The sequence below is a fragment of the Lithobates pipiens genome, unplaced genomic scaffold, assembly GCF_037356315.1.
Source record: "Lithobates pipiens isolate NorthernLeopardFrog02 unplaced genomic scaffold, aLitPip1_a1.2 Scaffold_10, whole genome shotgun sequence".
NCBI lineage: Eukaryota > Metazoa > Chordata > Amphibia > Anura > Ranidae > Lithobates > Lithobates pipiens.
This window is the reverse complement of record NW_027507686.1, coordinates 142450915-142477732: the sequence shown is the minus strand read 5'-3', so window position 1 is coordinate 142477732 and position 26818 is coordinate 142450915. Positions and strand designations below refer to the sequence as shown.

The following is a 26818-nucleotide window of genomic DNA, read 5'->3' as shown; positions in this document are numbered from 1 at the left end:
GCGGACGCCACCCTGACCGGTTGGAAGGGGGGGGGGTTGCTGGGAGTACAGTCTGCCCAGGGCCTTTGGTCGTGGGAAGAATCCCAACTGCTGATCAATGTGCTCGAGCTTTGGGCGATTAGGCTGTGCCTCTCCATATGGTTAATGAGGCTACAAGGATGTCCAGTTAGGATCCAGTCAGACAGCGCCATGGCGGGAGCATACGTCAACCATTAAGAAAGAACAAGGAACTCGGCTGCAGCACGGGAGGTCGTTCACATCCTCCAGTGGGCAGAGCAACATGTGTCGGCCATATACATCCCGGGCATAGAAAACTGTCAGGAGGACTAAGTCATCAGAGGCTGGACCCAGGGGAATGGTTGTTGCATTCTGAGATATTCAGGCTCCTTTCCCCAAGGTGGGGCACACCAGATGTGGACCTCTTGGCCTCTCAGCTCGAACGGAAGGTGCAGAGGTTTGTGTTCAGGACAAGAGATCCCTGGGTGGACATATCAGACGCATTGGTGGCTCCCTGGGGTCATTATAGTCTGATTTATGCCCCCCCCCACTCAAACACGTCTGCTGCTCAGTGGAAGCCAAGGGGATTCCAGTAATTCCGATTGCCCCAGATTGGCCTCTGTGTCCTTGGTACGCCAACCTAGTATGACTGGTAGCAGATGTTTCTTGGCGGCTACTGCTGCAAGAGGACCTTCTGTCGCAAGGTCCGATACTTCATCCTGCTTTACCATCGCTGGTTTTAACGGCATGGCTGTTGAAAACCAGGTACTAAAGGTCCGAGGTCTGTTAGACTCAGTAATTTCCACTATACTGAGGGCACGGAAGTCTTCTCGGAAGATTTGCCATCGTACATGGAAGGCTTGCATCTCCACGTGTGAGGAGATGGGGTGGCGTCCTCACACTTATTCAGTTCAGTCCACAATTTCTCAGTGGATCAGACAGATCGTGGTTCAGGCCTATGCCTTAAAAGGGGCAGGTGCCCTCTTTTCCTGTCATGGCTCATTCCACCAGAGAAATTGGGACCTCCTGGGCTTTCCGACATCAAGCATCTGTCTCCTAGGTGTAGAAGGCGGCAACTTGGTCATCCATTCACACTTTCTCTAACTTCTACAAAGTTGACGTAAGAGCATCTTTGGCTGTAGTGGTTTTGCAGGCGGCTGTGTAAAGTTGCAATTACACTTTAAGTTACAAGTTTGTTGTAAACGCATCTTTTAAAGCATATGTTGGCCGCTGGTTTTGATGACGGCCATTTTAAGATGGCGACTCCTCTGTTGAGTTGTTCCTTTTGTTGTGGGTGAAGTTGTTTTTTTTGCTGTTTCCACCCCTCATTTTTTTGGACACTGCTTGGGGACATCCCTAAGGTCAAGAATTAAAGGAGCTGTGTCCGTCAATGAACGAAAGAGAAAATGGGATTATTGTACTCGCCGTTTGAAATCCTTTTCTCTGATGTTCATTGACGGACACAACACCCACCCCTCCTATTTATGTTTTGTACTGCTTTTTGACGAGCTGAGCTGGAGGGTGAGGGGTTATAGCCAGAGGGACTGGGCCATGCTGTGCAGTCTTGCTGTTTTTACATGTTCTGCCTAGTCCTCTCCTGAAGGTGGTGTGATAACTCCTCTAAGGTCAAGAATTAAAGGAGCTGTGTCCGTCAATGAATTTCAGAGAAAAGGATTTTACGGTGAGTACAAAAATGCAATTTTATAGAAAACTAATTGGCATGTGCGTATGTATTCACCCCCTTTGTTATGAAGCCCATAAAAAGCTCTGATACAACAAATTACCTTCAGAAATCACACAGTTTAGTGAAATTATGTCCACCTGTGTGCAATCTAAGTGTCACATGATCTGTCATTACATATACACCTTTTTTTTTTTTTTTTTTTGGAAAGGCCCCAGGGGCTGCAACACCTAAGCAAGAGGCACCACTAACAAAACACTGCCATGAATACCAAGGAACTCTCCAAACAAGGTGCGATGTTGTTAAGTACAAGTCAGGGTTAGGTTATATATTACAAAAAAAACAACCAATCTTTGATCCCTAGGAGCACCATCAAATCTATCATTTCCACAAAATGGAAAGAACATGGCACAACGGCAAACCTGCCAAGAGACTGCCACTCACCAAAACTCACGGACCAGGCAAGGAGGGCATTAATCATAGAGGCAGCACAGAGACCTAAGGTAACCCTTGAAGAGCTGCAGAGTTCCACAGCAGAGACTGGAGTATCTGTACATAGGATGACAATAAGCCGTGTGCTCCATAGAGTTGGGCTTTATGGCAGAGTGGCCAGAAGAAAGCCATTACTTTCATCAAAAAACAAAACTGCACGTTTTGAGTTTGCAAAAAGGCATTGTGGGAGATTCCCAAAATGTATGGAAAAAGGTGCTCTGGTCTGATGAGACTAAAATTTAACTTTTTGGCCATCAAAGAAACGGCGATGTCTGGCGCAAACCCAACACATCACCCAAAGAACACCATCCCCACAGTGTTTTTTAGCAGCCAGGACTGGGAAACTGTTCAGAGTTGAGAGAAAGGTGGATGGTGCTAAATACAGGGATATTCTTGAGCAAAACCTGTACCACTCCGTGTATGATTTGAGGCTAGGATGGAGGTTCACCTTCCAGCAGGACAATGACCCCAAGCGCACTGCTAAAGCAACACTTGAGTGGTTTAAGGGGGAAAATGTAAATGGCCTAGTCAAAGCCCAGACCTCAATCCAATAGAAAATCTGTGGTCCGACTTAAAGATTGCTGTTCACAAGTGCAAACCATCCAACTTGAAGGAGCTGGAGCAGTTTTGCAAGGAAGAATGGGCAAAAATCCCATTGGTAAAATGTGGCAAGCTCATTGAGATTTATCCAAAGTGACTTAGAACTGTGATAGCCACAAAAGGTGGTTCTACAAAATATTGACTTTAGGGGTAAATGGTTTTGCACATTGACTTTTTGTTATTTTGTCCCATTTGCTTCACTATAATAATAATAATAATAATAATAATAAAAATAATCATCTTCGAAGTTATGGGCATGTTCTGTAAATTAAATGATGCAAATCCTCAAACAATCCATGTTAATTCCAGGTTGTGAGGCAACAAAACGTGAAAAATGCCAAGGGGGGTGAATTGTTTTGCAAGGCACTGTATATGATTACTCCTTTGCTTGCATTTATTTATTTATTTATTTATTTCTGTTTCTTTAGTTTTGTTCTAGATAATTAACTTTTTAAGTTTATTTTTTTTAAGTAATAATACAACAAATATTGAGTAAAATAAATAAATAAAAAAAGCTAATAATAAAATCTATGCTAAAACTGTATGGGAAGCTATCAGTGTCAGATTATCTGGCTTTTGTTCCATTGTGCTCTTTTCTTTTATTTTTTTATTTTTTTTAAAGTACATTAACATTTTGTTTTCATACAAATGTAATATTTGCTGTGCATGTACTAATGGTGTGTTTTTTTATTTATTTATTTTTTTTTTTCTCCCTCCTCTTTAGGTGCTTTACTATGTCATCTTGGGTGAAAGTAACCCGGGGCCAACCACAGAAACCTGTTCTTAATAAGAAGTAAGCACAATGTTTTTTTTTTTTTTTTTTTTTTCCTTTTTTGAATGAGGGAATTTTCTTTGTTTACTGGTGCAAAATACAACTCTAAATTAGAACAACTAAGTATAGTGTGATTTTAGTTTTCGGGGCAGTGATTTTTATTTTATAAGTGTACTGTACTGTCTGAAGTATCATTCTGAATCGGAGGAGTGCACTTACGTGTTCTCATGTTACCCAGAGCCTGCTAGTGGCTAACATCACATAGCCACTTCAGGCCATGGAAGGATCCTGACCATGTTGTCAGGATCCACCAAGCTGTTTGACAGCTGGCTCTAGGTATTTGCATGCAGCTGAGAGCTGATGCCCGTTACTCCTGCCCCTCTCTCCAGTGAGCGCTAGAGGGGGCAGAGCTGAGAATGGTGACTGATAATCACTGCACTCCTCACTAAGCAGGGGATCAGTGGTTGCTCAATTGTTGCTATTAGAACCAGGGGACATGGAGGCTGTAGCCTGTGTGTGGGGTTTCTTCCCCTTTTTTTTTATTTTTTTTTTTGTAATTGTACAAATGTAAGCACCAAACATTTGGAGTGCACACAGGAATTTGCTGCTTCAAGTGGGTCCTGAATAGCCCTGAAATGTATTAAAATATAATATAACTGAGGGCTTTTACGTCTTACAATAGTTCACAACACACATGCTTTATAAAAATCGTATCTTTACATTGATGTTTAGGACACTGTATATTTCCTGCCTTTTGTTCTTTTATCTACTTAAAGTGACTCTGTTGTTTTTATAACTAAAGTGACCTAGAGTAGGCCTGTGAAAGAAGAATAGGGGTTCTTGCTCTCTTGCAGAGCACCAGGTAATGTTAACGAGCACGTTTGCAAGTGCAGTTGTTCCTCTTGCTGGCCCAAATGTCAATACTGTGCCCTGTAAACTATAAATGGGGAAACGCTATCTATCTAACAAACCTGTAACTGTCGAATGGCAGTGAGGCCAAACTTCTGGCAGAAAAAAAAATCTGTAAAAATGTAATGCAGCTATATAATCCTCAATACAAAGACCTTCATACACTTAGTATTTGAAACCTTCATCTATGAGAACTAAGAATGTTCCATGCAATCATCATACCTTCCTGTAAGCAATATGATGATTTGTTTTCCCCCTCTTGAAAGGGAGTTTATTGAAAAATATTTGGACTTTTCAGTTTACCACCACACTGGTTAATGGCATTTCTACTACTACCCACGGATAGACAGTTGGAGTCCCTATTTAGGCTTCAGTTTGACTTGATTAGAACAACGCTCCGTCCTCTGTTGGCGTTAACCTTGACTTGTGGATCATATCCTTTTAAAAGGCACCTCTTCAACACAAGGCAAAATGCGTGTGTTCTGGAACTCAGTTATGACCTTCTAGAAGCTTTTAAGTTTCTCTCGCATGCCAGATGTATATCCATATGTGTAGAGCACTTAGAATACCTGCTTGGGATATGGAAGATGCATTTTTCACCTACCCCTGGATAGAGAGCCTCTCTATAGTCTGGAACTATAGAACTATGCACTGGAAAAGTCTGCTTCTGACTTTGCTGGTCCTAGCACCGTGCAACTACTTCCACCAAGGATATTTATAAAGGGAGTAAATGAGCCCCAATCTTCATTCAAACTTCAATTTCAATCTTCATAATGTTTCTGTATTTTTTTTCTTCTTTTGTGCCTCCCAGTGTACATAACCTCAAACTTCAGTCCTAATATGTTGAGCGGTGCAGCGATTGATCGCGTAGTCACCTGTGACATGTCCCAGATGACTGACGGGAGGGAGCCCTTCCTGTGTTGAGGGGAAGTAATATCACTTAGCCCGGGCACTGAAGGAGGCAGACTACGAGGGTCCCCCTAGCAACAGGCATGGGGGGGGGGGGGGGGGGAGAGAGAGAAACGCCACTTAAGGAATCTGAAATCTTTCAAATGTAATTTACTGGGTTCTGGATAGAAGGGTAAATATTGTTTTTTTTATTCAAGAAATATTTTCTGAAACGAGCAGCTTTATCAGGTTGTACATAGATATCTCTGAACTTTTTTTATCTATTTTTTTTTTTTTTTATGCTGCTTTGTTTTGAATGTATAATACCCTCATGTCTGGAAACCATTTTGAGTACTCCCATCTATAACTGACTGGTGTTAGTTGAAAGGTCTCCTTCTCATTCTCCTTGTCCCAAGGTCCCATCTAAAGCTGGCCATACTTGGATCGAAATTCTGCTGGTTTAGCGGGAACTGGCTGAATTTTGATCAATTTAATGACTTCTTTTCAATCAGCCTGTTGTAAAATTTCTACACGATCAGTGCTTCCAACTATGGCAGGCAGCGCTGATCAGTGTATTCTGCCATCAGGGCACATTAGCTCAGTGGCAATGATTTACCCTATCCACCTCAAACGCATGGGTGGGGGAATGGGGTCCATTTTTATTTTTATTTATTTTCTTCCCTGTTTTCACAATGAAAGCTTATTTTCCCCCTCTCGCTTTAGATTTCTGCTGAGAGGCATGTGGTATTATAGAATCGTGAGAGATTTGTCATCCTTTTTATTCTAAGCAAAAAAAATTGTGATTCTCCTTTTGACCAGTATTGTGCAGCTCTAGCATAAAGTCAGTCTGATTACTCTAGTAAATCTTCTTCAGCCTGTGACAGTTTATTAAATTTAATAAATTATTATATGCTGTCCTTTTGAAGATATAAGGGGTTGCATTTGAGCCCCCCCTCCTTACCTTGCAAGTTGACAACCACTGGGCTACACATAATTTATCTGAAGGTAGAAAAGGAAGGATCGTAGTGTGGATGGTTGATGCACTCCAGATAGGAGCTGTCAATTTGCAGGATACATTACATACCACATATGTGGCAGAAGCTGTATTTCAGAGCAGATGAGAAACATATTTATATGGCACTTTCTGCTAGTGTAGAAAGATTGATTGTGTTAACAGTAAAATTGTAAAGATGAGACCAGCCCTTGCATTGTTTTAAAATATTTAAAGGAGTAAACTTAGTGTAGCTTCAGTGAGTGTGTATGCTTTGTTTTAGTCCTTTATCCTTTCCTATCCCTTTTTGATGTACCATGTGGGCTAAAATTATCTTTGGATAAGCATTGCAGAGGGCATTATTATCTGTTGGGTACATTGTACAGTTTTCTCATACAATTTCCCTTTTAAAGCCTGGTACTCACGGGCCAGAATTCAGCAGAAACCGGCTTCTGTTGAGTGGGCATGCTGGAAAACCAGCAGCAGATTGGCATCTGATCTGACTGGTGTGTTCTGACAGGACGACAGTCCCTTTGTCAGACAATAGCTCAGCAGGTAGATTGCTGTACTAACATTGCATAGCTAGTACAGCGAGCTCCTCTGATTTTTTATTTTTTTTGTTGAACAGTTTTTTTGTACCAGGCTTTGGAATTGCCAAACCCATACAATATGAAGTCAAATCTAAACTCTTCCAATTTGTATGCAGTCAGGCAGGCCCTGCACTACATAGTTAAAGGTAAAGCTAAAGGAAATCTAAAGCAACATTATCTAATTTTGTACCCCAATCCTATTCTGCTTTCATATCGTCTGTTCCCTTTCCAGGTTCAGAGATCGTGAAATACTTGCCACTTCCAGGAATAAAAGCGCGTGCATTGCATCACTGTAGCAGTCAGTTGGCAGGCCCTATCAAATCTGTCCTATATCAGACAGTCCTATAAAAACGATGGCCAGCTTTTCTTGCAGCTTAAGCATGCTTGGGGAGTGCATGAGCGTTAAAGCTGCATTGACACCTGAGCGTTTCGTAAATGCGCAGAAAACACATGTTGTGTTTGCGGTGACATTCACTGTTAATAGCACACCAAAATGTGTGTTCACCAAACACTAGATGTGAACCTAGTGGAAGTTTAGTGAACTAAAGTGAACATGTCAATTATTCCTGCGTGGCATGACTGCAGCATCAAACTCCATGAGATGCCACTGAACTAACACGGCTTACTAGAATTGAGCAATAACAACCTTTAGAACCAGATTTAAGTTGTGCCAGTTAAAAGCTGTCCTGACAACCCTTTTAATGAAAGCTTGAATTATTCCTTGGCTTAGGCCTTAGGGGTATCCATGGCCATCTAAATATCAAAGTCCCTGAATTCCAAGGGTGGAGAGATTTTTCCAGCTTGTGTGTACCCTGTGCTCCGTTTTTTTTTTATTTATTTTTTTCTCTATAAAAAAAAAAGTCTCAGTAGTCAATATTGTATTCAACCAAATTATATTCTGTGTACAAAACTAGTACATAATTCATCAAGTGCTCAATAAATGAGCCCATAAGACTTTACAGTCCAAGCATTTTAAAGCTGGACTCCAGACAAACATTTTTTCCCTGTTGCTCGTACTTTCCTACCTTGAGCAGATACAGAATGTACTCCATTTGTTTCCGGAGTCTTTAATCAAAAAGAAAATGAATATGCATTTTTTTTTTTTTTTTTTTGAACCACAGGCTTTATTCCCTATGATTTCTGCTTCGTCCTCTATTTCCCCAGCCAACGGTCTTGTAACTTCCCTACTGCAGTTCTGTTCCAGCAAGTAGGGATGGAAGTACATCCCTGCTTGCTGAAGTGGATGGACCCAGGAGTCTTGGAATCCTAGTCTGAACTGCCCACTGCTGATGCAACTTCCAATGCCTGGCCTGCTCCGCTCATGCTCTGCCTACACACACACGGCTGTTGCAACCTCCATTTCCCTAGGCATTGTGGGAAATGTAGTGTGGTTTCTCTACATTATTTTGAGAGATATAACATCACTGAAGCAGAAAACTGGCTATTGCATGAAAAATGAGTAATTCCCTTTAAAGTGATTTGATTTAAAGCGAGCAGCCCCGATCCTCCTCTTCTGGGGTGTCCTGGCAGTGGTTCTGGCTCCTCCTCTTCAACAGGTGCCCCCACAGAGATCTCTTGCCCTGGGAACACCCGTGTGGGTGCGCCAACATGTCCCGCTGCTGCGTTTGACACAGATATCAGGATATCATTGATATGAAAAAGAAACAAAGTTACAAGGGTGCAAGAATTAGAATAGTATCAGGTTTATTGACAAATGTAGCCTCATACATAGAGAATGACTGACTGACTGACTGACTGACTGACTGTGTAAAGTGACAGGATGTCAATTTAGTCAGATGGCTTCGCTGAGATCTGTAGGCCAGGACAGAGCACACAACCCACCAAGGAGGATGACTATCGTGGCATCCATGGCTGCTCTTGCTGCACTCCAGATAAATCAAACGCAGTTGCAGTGTTCAGAAGAGTATGGGTAGTAACATGTATTGGGTGCTTTGTCCCATTTGTCAAGCCTGCCCAAAGGGGGGATGGAGCTGGCTTTAAAGCCTAGTTCGGGGTGGGAGAAGAACTGCAGTGTACAGCTTGGCGATGCCAGAAGAAGACTACAGTTAACAGCAAGACAATATTAATAATAAAAATGTATGAAATATAATAAATATAGTGACCTCTAGACGTAAACATTGTAATACAAATCATGTTATTTACAGTAACAGCTCATTATGTTAAAATTGCTTTAGATTTAAAAAAATAATTAAATGGCTAATGCAACTATATTAAAAAGTATGTTAAAACAATTTAAATAAAAGTTAAATGTATAATTAATACGATTAGACTATATGCCCATGATAACTGTAATCCATCTCAACATGCATGTACAGACACCCATAACGTACACGTGTTCGTGTGTGTATACACACACACACACACACACACACTGACACACTTTGCAGGAACCCACATGGAAAAGATACAGTACCTATGTATGAAAAAAATCTAAATGCGCTGTGTAAAATCTACATAAACACAGAATGCAATCATTTTGCAAATCTGATAAACTAGGTTGTATTCACAGTGGAAAACCTCAAATTGTTTAAACTGAGAATATGTACAATTTCAAGAAAAAATAAAGTAATTTTGAAATTGGCGACAGTACGTCTCCAAAAAGTTGGGACATACTTTGTCACATACTTTGTCACAATATAGCATTCCCTCGTCTAACACTGTTACTGTAATCATCTGGAAACAGAGGAGACCAATTATTGGAGTTTTGGTAGAGGAATGCTAAACGCTAAATTTAACGGTTTTGACTATTTGAAACCCACATTCTGAAGAATCGTGGGCTTTTGGGCCCTGTGATACCTACCTTGATTAATGCAAGAAAGCCAGCTTCCAGAATTTATCATAGTCTGGAAAGCATATGTCTCCTGGTGTGAATCCAGGGGTTGGCACCCCAGAAGATATGTCCTATGCAGAATCCTAGAATTTCTGCAAAATGGGTTAGAGATTAAACTGGCCTTGAGTACCATCAAGGGCCAAGTCTTGGCCTTATTGGTTCTGTTTCAACGCCCACTTGCTTTGCATTATTTGGTCTGAAGCTTTATACAAGGGGTAACGTACCTTAATCCTCCAGTTAGGGTGCCTCTGAACCCCTGGGATTTGAATTTGGTTCTGTTAGCTTTACAGAAGCAGCCTTTGAACCGATACATCAAATTCCCTTAGTTCTGTTGACAAGGAAATACATTTTTCTGGTGGCCATTTCCTCTGCCAGAAGAGTATCAGAATTGGCGGCCCTCTCTTCTAAAGAACCTTATCTGATAATGTCACAATCATGGGATATCTAGACGATCTCCTCCTGAGGGCTTTTTCAGAATTAGAGGAGGATGTGGCGATCACCATGCAGGCCCTGCGAGAGTTTGGGTGGCTGTTGAACCTAAGGAAGTCGGTGGTCGTACCGACCCAGCGTCTAGAGTACCTAGGCTTTCTGCTGGACTCCAGGGAAGCATGGCATACGTCAATCACCAAGGGGGAACAAGAAGCTCAGCCCCTGCATGGGAGGTCACTTGCATACTTCGGGGGGCAGATCGTCACGTACTGGCCTTGTCGGCCGTTTACATCCCTGGAGTGGAGAACTGGCAGTGGACTATCTGCGTCGACAGATGCTGGACACAGGAGAATGGGCATTGCATCAGGATACATTCAGGTTACTGTGCCTGAAGTGGGGAACGCCAGACGTGGATCCGCTGGCCTCCCGTCTCAATCGGAAGGTGCCAAGATTCCAGGACAAAGGATCTGTGGGCAGACGCATCAGATGCGCTGGTGGCTCCGTGGGATCAGTACCAGCTGATGTATGCTTTTCCTCCACTGAAACTGTTACCACGCCTGCTTCTCGGAGTGGAAGCCAAGGGGATCCCAGTGATACTGGTTGCCCCAGATTGGCCTCAGCGATCTTGGTACGCAGACCTGGTGCGCCTGGTGGCAGACGCTCCCTGGCGAATGCCATTGCGGGAGGACCTTCTGTCTCAAGGTTTGATTCTCCATCCTGCTTTACTATCGCTGGCTTTAAAGTGGTTGTAAACCCTTACAAACCACTTTGACCTACAGGTAAGCCTAGATTAAGGCTTACCTGTAGGTCCAAGAAATATCTCCTAAACCTATACGGTTTAGGAGATATTTTGCCCGAAGACAGGCACAGCTGACAGCGGCGCGCAGGCGCACTGAGCGCGGCTTAGTCAATGACGAAGATGCCACGAGTGTCGGCTCCCATGTGCATGCGCGGGAGTGACGTCATCGTTGCTCCGGCGGAGCAGCGAGACCCACGGAGACCCACCAAGGAGATGGACGCTCGGAACTACAGGGGACAGCGGTGACTTCGCTGGCTCCTGTGTCAGGTAAGTGACACATAATGGGCTACTATGCGATGCATAGTAGTCCATTATGCTTTGCCTTTGCAGGGAATGAAAGAGGAAGTAAACCCATTAGGGTTTACTTCTTCTTTAACGGCATGGCTATTGAGAGCTAGGTGTTGAGGAACCGGGGTCTGTCATACTCAGTGATCCCAACTATGTTGAGAGCATGGAAATCTTCTTGTCGGAAGATATACCATCATACCTGGAAGGCCTACATCTCCATGTGTGAGGAGAAAGGATGGGTTCCTTTTCCTTATCCAGGTTCCTGCTGTTTCTTCAGCAAGGAGTAGACCAGAAATTTGAATTAAGCACCATTTAAAAGGCAAATTTCAGCCTTAGCTGTCCTTTTTCAGAGACCCCTGGCATCTCACTCCTTAGTAAGTACCTTTTTTGTTCAGGGGGTACGACATGTAGTCCCTCCGGTGCGTCCACCGTTACCCCCTTGGGATCTGAACCTGGTGTTGTCGGTGTTGCCAAAAGTGGTCTACTTTTCATATCAATGAGGACATTGTATTACCATCTCTGTGTCCTAAGCCGAAGCACCCCAAGGAGGTGGCCCTTCATGCTCTGGAGATGTGGTTCGGGCTCTGAAGGTGTATTTGTCTGCCACTGCTCCCTTTCGGAAGTCGCTCGCTTTTTGTTTCGGTGGCTGGTCCCAAGAAAGGCATGGCGGTCTCGTCGGCCACCATTTCTAGGTGGATCAGACAGATTTGTAGTACAAGCCTACGCCTTTAAAGGGGCAGGTACCTGCCTTTCCGGTCACAGCCCACTCCACAAGGGCAATCGAAATGTCTTGGGCCTTCCGACATCAAGCGTCTGTCGCTCAGGTGTGTAAATCAGTGACCTGGTCGTCCACGCGTTTTACCAAGTTCTACAAGGTAGATGTCAATGCATCGGCTGATGCCTATTTTGGCCGCAAGATTTTGCAGGCAGCCGTGTAGTTGCAATTGAATATGCAATATAGATTTTCTGTTTTTTCGATAAAAACACAGTACTGTTATGTTAATGCACTGTTGCGTTATTTCTACAGTTTGGTGCTGTGACAGATCTTGGATACCACTGTTGGGCATCTCTGCCAGACCTGTGTCTCCTGTGCTCCAAATGCACCTGCAGCCTGCGGATTCGCCATAACCAGCCCTTAACCCCTCAATCACGAGACAAGCCACACAGGTGTTGAGGGTTAAACATCCAGAGCATAAACTGTTAAGTGCCAAACATACACTTTTAACATAGCTAGGAACACTCCCCTTAGCCTGGTCATGGGGGGGTAGGGGACAAGGAAGAACCAACCAATGGAAACTCAACACTTGTATATTCAAACAACTACAGTTGAAGCACATGAGGGGATTATGACAAGCAGGGGTATGACATTTTTAAAATGAAGCATTTAAAAGGTTTACTACCTGTTTTCGGACAATTTCCTTGCCAAGTCATTAAATGCTTATTTGCAAACTAGGCAGAACAAGGCAGTACAGAACAACCTATTACTAATAATCTGTTCAGTTTACTTTATTTTTCTTCGGGATTTGGCGGTTGTTGTGGATTTCCACCATGCTAAGTATTTAAGTTGGCAATTTTATATCAAATTAAACTTTCTTATCGTACATCACGGGACACAGAGCCATAGTAGTTACTATGTGGGTTATAGGCCACATAGTAACGGATGGACACTGGCGTGCCCTAAATTAAAAAGTGCCCTCTATAACCCCTCTCACTGGTGGGAGTACCTCAGATTTGACAGTGTCTAAGTGTTGGTCACCAATTTAAAGATGTGCTTAGCTCCTCTGGAGCAATCCTTGCTGGGGTTAGGTATGTAGACGGATCCATTCATGGTGACTTTCTGGCTGAATTGAATGGTACCTGGGCCTGACCCGAGCACTCACCACCGCACACTGAGAGAACACGCTGTGTCAGGGAGCTGAGATGCTTCTTCCTCCAGCCAGATAGCAGGACCTCTGGTAAGCTTGAAGGGGGGGGGGGGGTTCTTCTCCCTGCTTATCGCCCCCCTGTGCTGACAGTCTCCCCCTCTTCATGGGGGAGGAAGCGCTCTAACTTTTCTTTGGAGAAAAAAAAGAACTTGCAGCTGCTCTTAAACACCGCAGGCCCTGTGTGTGTGTGTGTGTGTGTGTGTGTGTGTGTGTGTGTGTATGTATATATATATATATATATATATATATATATATATATATATATATAATTTTCACACACACAATATTGCTAAGGAGGTTTTTTTTTTTTTTTTTTTTATTATTATTTTTTTTTTTCTTAAACCATTTTATGTCATAGGTAGGATCCTTGAATTCCTACAGATAGTACTCAAGGCCAGCTTTAATTCTAATCCTATCGATGGCCAGATGTCGGCCTTATCGGTCTTTTTCATCAACCACTTGCTTCTCTGGTTTGTACCTTTTTTATAAAGGGCTAACCCAGATTAATCCTCCAGTTTGGTCACCCCTGAACCCTTAGGACTTAATTTTAGTCCGATCAGCCTTGGAAGCAGCTTTTTTATTTATTTATTTATTTTTTTGCCAGTATGAGCCATTTTGTCCTCTTGACAGGGGGAAAAATAATTTTCTTGGTTGCCATAACTTTTGCAAGAAAAGTATCGGTGTTGGCTGCTCTTTCTTGTAAGGAGTCGTATTGGTTGTTTATAAGGGTGAGGCTGTATTGCGGCCTCATCCTGAATTCTTACTGAAGGTAGTATCGGGTTTTCATTTTAAACCAGGATATTGTTCTCCCTTCATATTTTTTTTTTTTTATTTTTTTTCCCCAGAACTTTGTTTCTGTGGAAGAAGGGTCACTACATTTTCTTGATGTGGTGAGAGTGGTAAGTCTATTGAAAGTGACCGCTCAGATTCGTAAAAAAAAAAAAGGTTTGTTTGTGTTGCCAGATGGTCCTAAAAGAGGACAGGCAGCATCAAAATCTACTATTTCTAAATGGATTTGTCAAGTGATTGTTCAAACTTATGAAAAGGAGGAACTTTGCTCTTAAAATCATATTAACCAGTTGCCGACCGCCGCACGCCGATGTACGTCGGTAGAATGGCACGGGCAGGCATAAGGACATACATGTACGTCCCTTGCCTCCTGCGGCGGTCGGTATTCGTTCGGGAGCGATCCCGGACGAGGGGACGGCCATTCATTCATGGCCACCCCCTCGCGATTGCTCCCGACGAATGAAATGGCAGCGTGACATCACTTCCTCTCCTGTAATGTAAACACAGGAGAGGAAGTGATGTATTCTCTCCACCGTGTCGGTATTTTCCGTTCCGACACGGAGGAGAGCGGATCGGTGAGTTGCACCAACACTCTACACACACAGTAGAACATGCCAGGCACACTCACACCCCCCCAATTACCCCTGCCCCCCAGTCACAGTGACACCAATGTCATTTATTTATTTTTTTGCATTGGTGTCATTTGTGACTGTAATAACTGTTAGGGCAGTTAGAGTTAGCCCCCTTTAGTTCTAATGTACCCCCCTAACCCCCCCAATAAAGGTTTAACCCCGTGATCACCCCCCGTCGCCAGTGTCACTAAGGCTGGGTTCACATTGCAGCGGTTTATGAGAACGAATGTGATTCGCACCGCACTGCAGTGCAAATCACATCCGATCTCTGTGCGATTCGAGTTCAGCCATTCGCCGCACCCGCCACACCCGCCGCAAATTCGCACGGGACCCTTTTTTTGGCCCGCAGCAGAATCGGATCGCATGGGTGTTCACACCATGCGATCCGAGTTTGCAGATCGCACTGCGATATGCGAACTGATCTGGGGGTGTCAGTAACATTTCACTGACACTCCCAGCAGTTCGCATAGGGCAGTGTGAACTGCCGCCGGGAGGCATGCGATGCGGGAACCCGCCGCGCATTTGTGGCGTTCCCGCATCGCTCCAGTGTGAACCCAGCCTAATAAGCGATCGTTTTTCTGATCGCTGTATTAGTGTCACAGGTGACGCTAGTTAGGCAGGTAGGTATTTAGGTTCGCTGCAGCTTTTTATAGCGCCAGGGACCCCCATATACTACCGCATAAAGCCCCCTAATTGCCCCCTAGTTAACCCTTTCACCAGTGATCACCATATAACTGTTACAGGTGACGCTGGTTGGTTAGTTATTTTTTTATAGTTTCAGGGCACCCGCCATTTATTACCTAGTCTCACTAGTGTACCCCTAAATTTAGGGGTGTCTACTTTCCAAAATGGGGTCATTTGGGGGGGGTTTGTGCCATCTTGGCATTTTATGGCCTTCAAAACTGTAACGCCCTTAGAAAGCCTGAAGGCGGTGCTTGGTTTTCGGGGCCCCGTACGCGGCTAGGCTCCCAAAAAGTCCCACATATGTGGTATCCCCGTACTCAGGAGAAGCAGCAGAATTTATTTTGGGGTGTCATTTCACATATGCCCATGGCATGCGTGAGCAATATATCATTTAGTGACAACTTTGTGAAAAAAAAAAAAAAAAAAGTTTGTAATTTTCCCGCAACTTGTGGCAAAATATAAAATATTCCATGAACTCAACATGCCTCTCAGCAAATAGCTTGGGGTGTCTACTTTCTAAAATGGGGTCATTTGTGGGGGTTTTGTGCCATCTTGGCATTTTATGGCCTTCAAAACTGTAATAGGTAGTGAGAAGTGAACTCAAAAACTTACGCCCTTAGAAAGCCTGAAGGCGGTGCTTGGTTTTCGGGGCCCCGTACGCGGCTAGGCTCCCAAAAAGTCCCACATATGTGGTATCCCCATACTCAGGAGAAGCAGCAGAATTTATTTTGGGGTGTCATTTCACATACGCCCATAGCATGTGTGAGCAATATATCATTTAGTGACAACTTTGTGTAAAAAAAAAAAAAAATTTTTTTTTTTGTCATTATTCAATCGCTTGAGGCAAAAAAATAAAATATTCAATGGGCTCAACATGCCTCTTATCAATTTCCTTAGGGGGTCTACTTTCCAAAATGGGGTCATTTGGGGGGGTTTTGTACTGCCCTGCCATTTTAGCACCTCAAGAAATGAGATAGGCAGTCGTAAACTAAAAGCTGCGTAAATTCCAGAAAACGTACCTTAGTTTGTAGATGTGACAACTTTTGCGCAAACCAATAAATATACAATTATTGACTTTTTTTTTACCAAAGACATGTGGCTGAATACATTTTGGCCTAAATGTATGACTAAAATTGAGTTTATTGGATTTTTCTAATAACAAAAAGTAGAAAATATCATTTTTTTTCAAAATTTGCGGTCTTTTTACGTTTATATCGCAAAAAATAAAAATCGCAGAGGCAATCAAATACCATCAAAAGAAAGCTCTATTTGTGGGAAGAAAAGGACGCAAATTTTGTTTGGGTACAACATTGCATGACCGCGCAATTACCAGTTAAAGCAGCGCAGTGCCAAAGTGTAAAAAGACCTCTTGTCTGGTCATTTACCAGCAAAATGGTCCGGTCTGAAAGTGGTTAAAGCGCACTCCACCAGGGCTGTTAGTGCTTCTTGGGCAGTGCATCACCAAGCCTCCGTGGCTTAAATCTGTAAGGCCATAACTTGTTGTTCAGTGCATGCCTTTTACATCTACTTGATTAGAATCTGGTAAATGTATGAGAACATTGCCTTTGGGCGCAGTGTACTACAAGTTGCAGTACGAGTCCTCTAGTCTCTTGATGCCCTACTTTTGTTGTGTCTCCCTCCCTTCTGTTGGCATTGCTATGGGACATCCCACATAGTAACTAATATGACTCTGTTTTCCGTGATGTACAATAAGAAAATAGGATTTTTGTAGCAGTTTACCTGTAAAATCCTTTTCTTTGAAGTGCATCATGGGACACAGAGGTCCCTCCCTTCTTGGTAAACAAATTGGTATTGCTTTGCTAAAAACTGAGGTACTCCCACCAGTGGGAGGGGTTATATAGGGAGTGCACTTTTTTAATTTAGGGCGGGCTAGTGTCAATCACCTGAAGGTGGCCTATAACCCACATAGTAACTGTCCCGTGATGTACTTCAAAGAAAAGGATTTTACAGGTAAGCTGTTCTAAAAAGCCTATTATTTCTTTACCCCCCCAAGATTCAGATATGGAATGCTTTAATGCTGGCAATTATTTATCCAGTGCTTTTGAATACATATTCAAAAAGCTTAGATGATATTTCTTGCATTGTGTATACATCTGTTTTTTTTTTTTTTAGGTCTTGCATTAGGAGTCTTAATTATTTTTGAATCCCTCCCCCATAAGCAGAAAACATATTTGTTGGGGGGGGGGTGGGGGGGGGGGCGCATTTGCACAGCTCCAGTAGGAAGTCATTTTGAATAGAAGCTCCCCAGAGATGTCACAGTAACCACCATGCCTACAGCTTCACACACTTAAGGCATGATGAAAACGTACCCTCTGACATTTTTACAAAAATTTCAAATGGCTACTATACAAATACCTTTTACATGGCTCTCACTGGTTTTGATCACCACATCCACAGTATTACAGGTTACAACATAACGTGTGAGTGATCATAGCTAGTGTTTCTATTTTTTTTTTTTTTTTCTCGTGTTTCAGACCTACTTATTTATAGTGTGGGATCCATAATATCAAGCCAATGTCGAGTAGTTACTATGTAAAGGTCATAATTTAACCACTTGCCTACTGCGCACTTTTACCCCCCCCCCCCCAATACTGTGCCCATATGAAATTGTTATCATTTTTTTCACAAATACAGGTTTCTTTTGGTGCTATTTAACTACTTACATACCGAGCCTATTCTGGCACTCCTCTCCTACATTTAAAAATCTTTTTTTTTTTTTTTTTTTGCTAGAAAATTATCCAGAACTCCTCCCTTTTTAAGCAGAGACCCTAGGAAATGGTGGTCGTTGCAACATTTTATATCACACGACTAACCCTAACCTGCTAGATTGTAAGGACTTTAAAGCGGAGGTCCACCCTAAAATGGACCTCCGCTCATCGGAATCCCCCCCCCCCTCCGGCGCCACAATCGGCACCTTTCAGGGGGGAGGGGGGTGCAGTTACCTGGATAATCCAGGTAACTGCACCCACTTCCGGGCTAGCGCTCTGCGGAACGAGCGTAGGTTACGCCCCCGTTCCGCAAGCGCCCGCCCCCTTCAGCAAGTGCCCCGCTGCCTACTGGGAAACACACAGCTCCCAGAGGCAGCGGGGACCGTCCGGATTGCGCCGCGCGGCTCGCGCATGCGCAGTAGGGAACCGGGAAATTAAGCCGAAAGGCTCCATTTCCTGATTCCCATACCCAAGATGGCGGCGGGACCCGGCAGCCGAGCGAGCGATCGGCTTCGGGTGCCGACATCGCGGGCGCGCTGGACAGGTAAGTGTCACTATTTAAAAGTCAGCAGCTGCAGTATTTGTAGCTGCTGGCTTTTAAAAAAAAAAAAAAAAACGCGGAGTCCCGGTGGACTCCCGCTTTAAGGGTACTAAATGGGTATACAAATGTAAATGTTTATACAAGTTATAATATAGGATATAGGAATGTGCTCATGTACCACAGACATGAAAATAGGGCTGAAACAACTAATCGATTAATCGACAATCAATCGATTACTATTTTCCTAATCGATTAATCGCCAGTAACATATTGGGGTTAAAAAAACGAAAACGAGCCCTTTATAGTACAAAAAGAGCAAATAATCACTACTGTAAATATTACTCACTGTTCTACAGTAAAAAAATGAACACCTTACAGTAGTTATCTTTTTTTTTTTTTTTTTTTTTCTACTATAAAGAGCTAATTTTAGGTTTTTTAACCCCATTATGTTACTAAACGTCTTAGACCTGGTTCACATCTGTGTTTTATTGGTGCTTTTTGCAGAAATGCACTACAGTTCATTTACATGGTTTCCTATGGGACACGTTCACATCTGAAAAGGTTCCGGGACTTTTAACGCAAAATAGTGCTTTATTGGTTCAATATACTTCAATGGAGAAGCTGCAGAAAAGAATGTAATGCGTTTTTGCAGTAATTTGTGTTTTTTGATCTGCCCCTTTAAAAATGCTAATTGCAGTAAAATCACGTGCGCAGAAATCAAAACGCACAGCAAAAAGCAGTGCAGAAACAGATCAAAAGCAAACTGCATAGGTGTGTACCGAGCCTTATCCTTGCCACATGGATCAATTTTCAGATGAGAATATTCAGACAAAAAATCTTTGTACATTCGCTGAATGAAAGAATTTTGTTTTTAACATTTTGTTTTTAAAATGAATGTAATTTCTGAACGAAAACCACATACGCTGTCTGAAAATTCCTTTAAGAAGTTTTCCATTTCCAAATTTTCCCGTCATTGTGGTTGAAAATGAACGTTAATTTGACCCACTTTTTTTTTTTTTACAAAGGTTATTAATCGATTAATCGAAACAATAATCGGCCAACTAATCGATTATGAAAATAATCGTTAGTTGCAGCCCTACATGAAAATAAACACAATGTAATGCTCCTCTTAGTGTTTATTCTCCTCAACCCCACTGCAGTTGCGTTTTCCTGGGTCATAGCCCGCTTCTTCAGGAAAATATATTGCAGCCGAGCACTAAAATAAGAAATTGTTGTAAGCATCAATTTCAGTCTCAAGTCATCAATAAGTGTGTGGCTCAGTTTATTGCCACATACCTCAGAGTACATATAAATGGAGTCACAAATATATGGTCCTCCCTACAGCCAGCTGCTGCCAACCCTCTAGTCATATGGGGTAGTCCACAGATATTTCTTTAGAGATACCAAGCTCCCATTCACAGTTTCAAATAAGTATCTAGAAAAATATCATATATTTGAGAAACACCTCTACTAAGATCGCTCTTACTGCATGTGGTTGTTGGCAGTAAAATTACCCACAATCCCTCATATAAAGGGTCAAACGTATCCCAGAATAGAATGTCCATGCAAGTACGTCTAATGTCAAACATTAAGCCACAATTTTTGTTGTGTTGGATGTATACAAATGTGAGAGGTATAGTGCAGAGTGCCAGAAAAGGGGCTCCGGTGTGGCGTTCCCTTGGGCCAGGATCAGATGACTCTTCTACTTCACATGCAGTGAGGAGCCCTAAATGGGGTGGGGCCTACCTACGAGCGTGCTGGGATGCCAGCTTTTATATCCGGGTGGTGAAATCCTAGTTTGGCTCCATTACACCCTAAATGATGGACTGTGCATGAGCGGGCACTGCGTCATAGGCAGTGGACCGCGTCGCACTGAATATGTCACAGGGCTCTAGACCAACTGGTATGCTGCGGGCGCAAAACATGCATCGCCTGCTTATCAACCAATCGGAAGCCGCCAACTCCTCGAGAAACAGCGCCACTCACTCGCCAAAAGGTAGCACCAAATACCCAGGGCTGTAAGAAGAGTAGGGCTCAATCATGGAAGCGCAGATTTGTCCAGCGAAGCTGGCCTGCTATGCGCCCCAAACGGGGCCCCACTGTCATTCAACCCAGAATGAATATCCACACAGGCAGACCCATAAGTGGAGGAGAGGATCAGGAACATAGGCTGTGCAAAAGTGTGTGTGTGTGTGTGTGTGTGTGTGTTATATATATATATATATATATATATATATATATATATATATATATATATATATATATATATATATATATATATTTAATTTTGTGTATAAAATTCTATATTTTATGTGTATTTATTTTTTACACTCTGGAGACCAAAAGGGATGCAACAAAATACGGGAATGCGCCCCTTCCCTCGCTCCCTATAGTTTTAAGCATATACAATCCTTGCGTCAGTTGCCCATTAATAGGACTCCACTAGATCCACTAAACTAAAGATTTGTATGCATGTATCAGGAGAAAGCTAATGAAACTTTTCAAAAAGTTTTGAAACTCATTGCATCATTTTAACTCTGGTGACTGTGTTTCCTCCAAACGGTGAATCCATCTGGCCTCCCTTTGTAGGATCCAACGATCCCAGTCACCTCCTCATATGTCCGTATTTAGGCCTCTTTTTCACATGGACTGTCCGTTCAGGTCCGTCTGTCAGTTTTTTTAGGCGGATCTGAATGGACACTCCATAGAGGTCTATAGAGCATCGGATGTCAGCGGTGACATGTCCGCTGACCGGCTCTGATCCTAGAAAGTATGACGGAGGAAAAACCTACTTTTCCATCCGTCTGCAGGTCGGATCGCGCGACGACGGACTCTATGGTCCGTCGCCATCCGATTTCACCATAGGGGAGAGCAGCGCCTCTGACAGGTCTGTCCCTGCACAGTGTGCAGAGACGGACCTGTCATCTTCCTGCTTAGCGAGGATTGATTGAGCGATTCCCCTGCTGAGCAGTGTGGGCTCCGTACACGGACACGTCCGCGTGAAGGAGCCCTTATACTTTTAAGGCCAAAGAATCTAACGTTGAGGGTTCCTTTTTTATGTTTCCACATTCCATGTCTTCCAATAGGAGACTTGTTATCAACCCGTCTTAATGGCAGATACGTGGTCATAGATCAATTGCTAGAAATTACGTTTAGGCTTACTGACATAGTAGCTACCGCATACACATTTCATAAGATAGACAATGCCCATTGTCTGGCGGTTTTGTAAAGTGCTTGGCTTGATGGATTTCACAGTTTTGAGACGGTATGTCTCTTTTCGGGCCAAAAAAATTGGCAGTATGAACAGCCGCCGCCACTTGTGTGTTCCCGGATATTTGTATTTGAACTGTCTGCCTTCCCTATTAACCACTTAAGGGCCGCCGTATTGCCATTGTACGTCATCGCAATGGCACAGGCAGGCACAAGCACGTAGATGTACGTGCCTGCCTTCCAGCGGGTGGGGGGTCCGATTGGACCCCCTCCCGCTGGATACGGCGGTCCGTTTCCCTCCAGGAGCGATCCGTGATGAGGGGATGGCCGTTGGTTTCTGGCCACCCCTCTGAATCGCTCCTGACCATTGACGAACTTCCTCCCACTGTGTATTGTTTACACAGGAAGGAGGAAGTGATGTCATTCTCCTCGGGGCGGTCTTTTTGACCGGACTACGTGGAGAAGACTAAAAGTTAGTGCACCAAAACACTACACTGACACATAGGTACACAAACCCCCCCCCAGTCACAGTGTCACTGATTGCATTGATCATTTCTTTACTGATCAATGCATTCAGTGTCGGTTGTAACAGTTAAAACTGTCAGGGCAGTTAGTGTTAGGTCCAGGGTAGCCCCCTATCACCCCCCAATAAAGATTTAACCCCCTAATTGCCCCTAGAGTTAACCCTTTCACCCCCTTTTGCCAGTGTCACTAAGCGATCGTTTTTCTGATCGCTGCATTAGTGTCACTAGTGTTGTTAGGTAGCTAGTTATTTTTTTAGGTTCACCGCCAGGTTTTTATAGCGTTAGGTACCCCCATATACTACCCAATAATGGTTTTAACCCCCTGATTGCCCCTAGTTAACCCTTTCACCAGCGATCACAGTATAAGTGTCACTGGTGACGCTGGTTAGCCAGTTAGTTATTTAGGTTCCCCGTCAGGTTTTTATATAGTGCCAGGGACTATATAGGTTTTTATATAGTGCCCCCATATACTACCTAATAAAAATGTGAACCCCCTGATTGCCCCTAGTTAACCCTTTCACCACTGATCACCGTATAGGTGTTACGGGTGACTCTGGTTAGTTTGCTTTTTATAGCATCGTGGCACCCACCATTTATTACCCAATAAAGGTTTAACCCCCTGATCACCCGGCGGGTGATATTAATTAGGTTTTAGGGTCAGGGTCTGCGTCGCCCCAGGCAGCGCTAGGTTAGTGCCAGTACCGCTAACACCCACACGCAAAGCATAAACCTCCTGTAGTGGTATAGAATCTGAACAGATCAATATCTGATCTGATCAGATCTATACTAGCGTCCCCAGCAGTTCAGGGTTCCAAAAAAACGCATTGTTAGCGGGATCAGCCCAGATACCTGCTAGCACCTGCGTTTTGCCCCTCTGCCCAGCCCACCCAAGTGCAGTATCGATCGATCACTGCCACTTACAAAACACTAAACACATAACTGCAGCGATCGCAGTGTCAGGCCTGATCCCTGCGATCGCTAACAGTTTTTTTGGTAGCATTTTATATTTAAATCTGGAAGGCAGTGCTTGGTTTTCGGGGTCCCGTACGTGGCTAGGCTCCCAAAAAGTCCCCCACATGTGGTATCCCCGTACTCGGGAGAAGCAGCAGAATTTATTTTGGGGTGTAATTTGACTTATGCCCATAGCATGTGTGAGCAATATATCATTTAGTGACAACTTTGTGCAAAAAAAAAAAAGTTTGTAATATTCCCGCAACTTGTGGCAAAATATAAAATATTCCATGGACTCAACATGCCTCTCAGTAAATAGCTTGGGGTGTCTACTTTCCAAAATGGGGTCATTTTGGGGGGTTTTGTGCCATTTTGGCATTTTATGGCCTTCGAAACTGTGATGGGTAGTGAGGAGTCAAATCAAAAATTTGCACCCTTAGAAATCCTGAAGGTGGGGATTGGTTTTCGGGGTGCCGTGCGCGACTAGACTCCCAAAAAGTCCCACACATGTGGTATCCCCATACTCGGGAGAAGTAGCGGAATATCTTTTGGGGTGCAATTCCACATATAACCATGGCATGTGTGAGCAATATATCATTTAGTGACAACTTTTTGTAAAAAAAATTTTATTTTATTTTATTTTTTTTCATTATTCAATCCCTTAGGACAAAACAAATAAATATTCAATGGGCTCAACATACCCATCAGCAATTTCCTTGGGGTGTCTACTTTCCAAAATGGGGTCATTTGGGGGGAGGGTTTGTACTGCCCTGCCATTTTATCACCTCAAGAAATGAGATAGGCAGTCATAAATTAAAAGCTGTGTAAATTCCAGAAAATGTACTCTAGTTTGTAGACGCTATAACTTTTGCGCAAACCAAAAAATATACGCTTATTGACATTTTTTTTACTAAAGACATGTGGCTGAATAAATTTTGCCCTCAATGTATGACTAAAATTTAGTTTATTAGATTTTTCTTATAACAAAAAGAAGAAAATATATATTTTTTTTCAAAATTTTCGCTCTTTTTCCATTTATATTGCAAAAAATAAAAATCGCAGAGGCAATCAAATACCATCAAAAGAAAGCTCTATTTCTGGGAAGAAAAGGACGCAAATTTCGTTTTGGGTGCAATATTGCATGACTGCGCAATTACCAGTTAAAGCAGCGCAGTGCGAAATTGGAAAAAGACCTCTGGTCCTTAAGGTGTTTATTGGTCCGGGGCTGTAGTGGTTAAAGTGACTCTCTAGCAATTGGTCCCGTATTGAGTTGTTCCTACGGTAGACTATCTCAGCTTTTATCTTTGATGCAGTTTGCTACCTGGGGGTCAGCTTTCAATAAGTACCAGTGTTTATCAGTAATGTGTTTGATATTGTTGCCTGGAATAGCTTTTGAATAGTTTTGTTGTACCAGTTTTATCATCACTGTTATGTTTAGTTGTTTGAAAGACTAGTCCCTCTCTATCCCTGCTCTATGTAATGCTTTTTTCAGGGTGTTTTTGGAGTACCCTCGTGCTAATAATCTGTCCTTGAGTTTGTTGGCTTTATGCTGGAAATCCTCCTGTAATGAACAGTTGCTCTTGATGTGCAAATACTGTCCATAAGGAATGTACTTAACCAGGCTAGTTTGGTGTCCACCATTTGCTCATATAATAGTATTGCCTTCTTTGGGCTTGTGGTAATGGGTGGTTCCCAGCGTCATATCTGTCTTGGCGAATACCTCAACATCTAGGAAAGAGCTAATTTCCTGACTGCATGTCATAGTAAATGACAGGTTGAAGTAATTTGTGTTAAGTGTTTGAAGGCATCTAGTAACTTGCTAGATCCTTACTAGAGTATGAGAATATCATCTCTTTATCTGTGCAAGGATATAATGTGGCACAGATGCATAGAGAGACCCTCATCACTCATGATTTAGAATTTTCACCCCCCCCCCCCCCCAGTAAAGATTAGCGTATCATGGGGCACAGGAGGTTCCCATCGCCACTCCCTGCACCCGGAGGTAGAGGGAATTGCCCAAAAAAACGTTATGCAAGATGGACACAAGGAGTGCAACTACAAACTCGCTATGATTTGTGCGGTATGCTACTGTACAATGCTTCAACATCGACAGCTACCAACCACACTCCCGGAGGAATGTGGGTATCAATGATCTGTAAAAGTTGGATTGCAGCCTTCATATAAGGCGGCAGGGATAGAACATGAGGGCGTTAAAGCGTGTCAACTAAAATGCTGGCATTTTCTGTTAGACTACTTAATCTGGAAATTATGGGTCTACCTGGTGATTTCATAAAATTTTTATGAACTTTGGGTAGTGAATAGAAGGTAGTTTGTGGCCAATTTATTCGCAATAATTCCCCACTGGTTTTGGGGCTAGTGCCTTGATTGTATGCTTGATTTGATCAATTTAATGGAAGTCTTGTTGAGCTTTCACCAATTTGCCCTGTGGGACTTTCCTGTACCAGTCAGTGTTCTTAAGGATACGTTGGCACATTTTGAGAATATTGGTCTGTGGTCATAATGACCATGTTACCTCCTTTTATCTGATGGCTGTTACCAGTTCGGGTCTACCCTTGAGATCCTTTATTTGTTTTTGGGCCCGGGTGAGATTATTTTTAGAGCCTTCCTGGGTTTGTAAAGCTTGTATCTCATGTGTGGTTTGTAAAACAAACGCTAATTTGTTACCATACAAAGATAGGGAGGGGAAGTTCATAGATTTCCGTTTTTTGATTTAAATTTACAAAGGAAAATTGGCTGCTTTAGGAATTTTCATATATTTCTAGTAGTGCATCTAAATCAATCTGGTCAATGACAACCTCCTCAGAAGCATCGCTCTCTTTGAGTAATTCATTTAAAGTCCTGCCTTTTTATACCGGGACCAATCAAAGTTGGTCATCCAGTCCTGTTGAGTTTGTTTTTTTGACGGATCACTTTTAGGAGCAGCTTTCTGGCAAAGAGGTTGATATAGTTAGGTTAAAAAAAAGACAAGAGTCCATCAGTTCAACCAAAAATATATCCTTTGTCACATTTGATTTGTGCAGCAATTTTTCAAACACTTCTTTCATGATCTTAAAAGAAGAAAAAGTTAGCTAAAGTTAGCCCAATTTTTTGGGATAATATTAAAGATGTTATACTGAGTAAATGGATACCTAACATGTCACGCTTTCAAATTTCACACACTCTTGGAATGGCAGCAAACTCCAGTACTTAAAAATATCCGTAGGCGACACTTTAAAATGTTTTACAGGTTACCAGGTTAGAGTTGCATAGGAGGTCTTGAACTAGAATGGTTGCTCTCATTCTGTTCTAATGTTTGTGGCAATACCTCGCATGTGTGGTTTGATTGTCATTTCCAAATGTGGGATCAATGTATGTATGCATTCGCTTCAGTGTGTTCAGCTGTTGGTGTGAGGAAAGTGTTTACATCCTGTAATCAGTTGTCATTGGCTGACATCTGATCGCGTGGTAAAAGGCCGCTGTGATTGGCGTGTGGGCAGAGCGATCACGGAAGAATGGTAAAGTGAGCCCGTATTGAAGCCGTCTTTC

At 42.9% G+C, this 26818-nt stretch overlaps 1 protein-coding gene across 3 annotated transcripts in view; it reads left to right on the top strand.

The window, feature by feature from the left end:
- LOC143934564 (uncharacterized) overlaps window positions 1-26818 on the top strand; it is a 109721-nt gene that overhangs the window by 15050 nt on the left and 67853 nt on the right. For all 3 annotated transcript variants that reach the window (XM_077458315.1, XM_077458307.1, XM_077458300.1), the window contains exon 2: window positions 3495-3563. In XM_077458315.1, the coding sequence (XP_077314441.1) occupies window positions 3505-3563 (59 nt within the window). In that variant the 5' untranslated portion in view covers window positions 3495-3504. The remainder of the gene's footprint in view (window positions 1-3494; window positions 3564-26818) is intronic.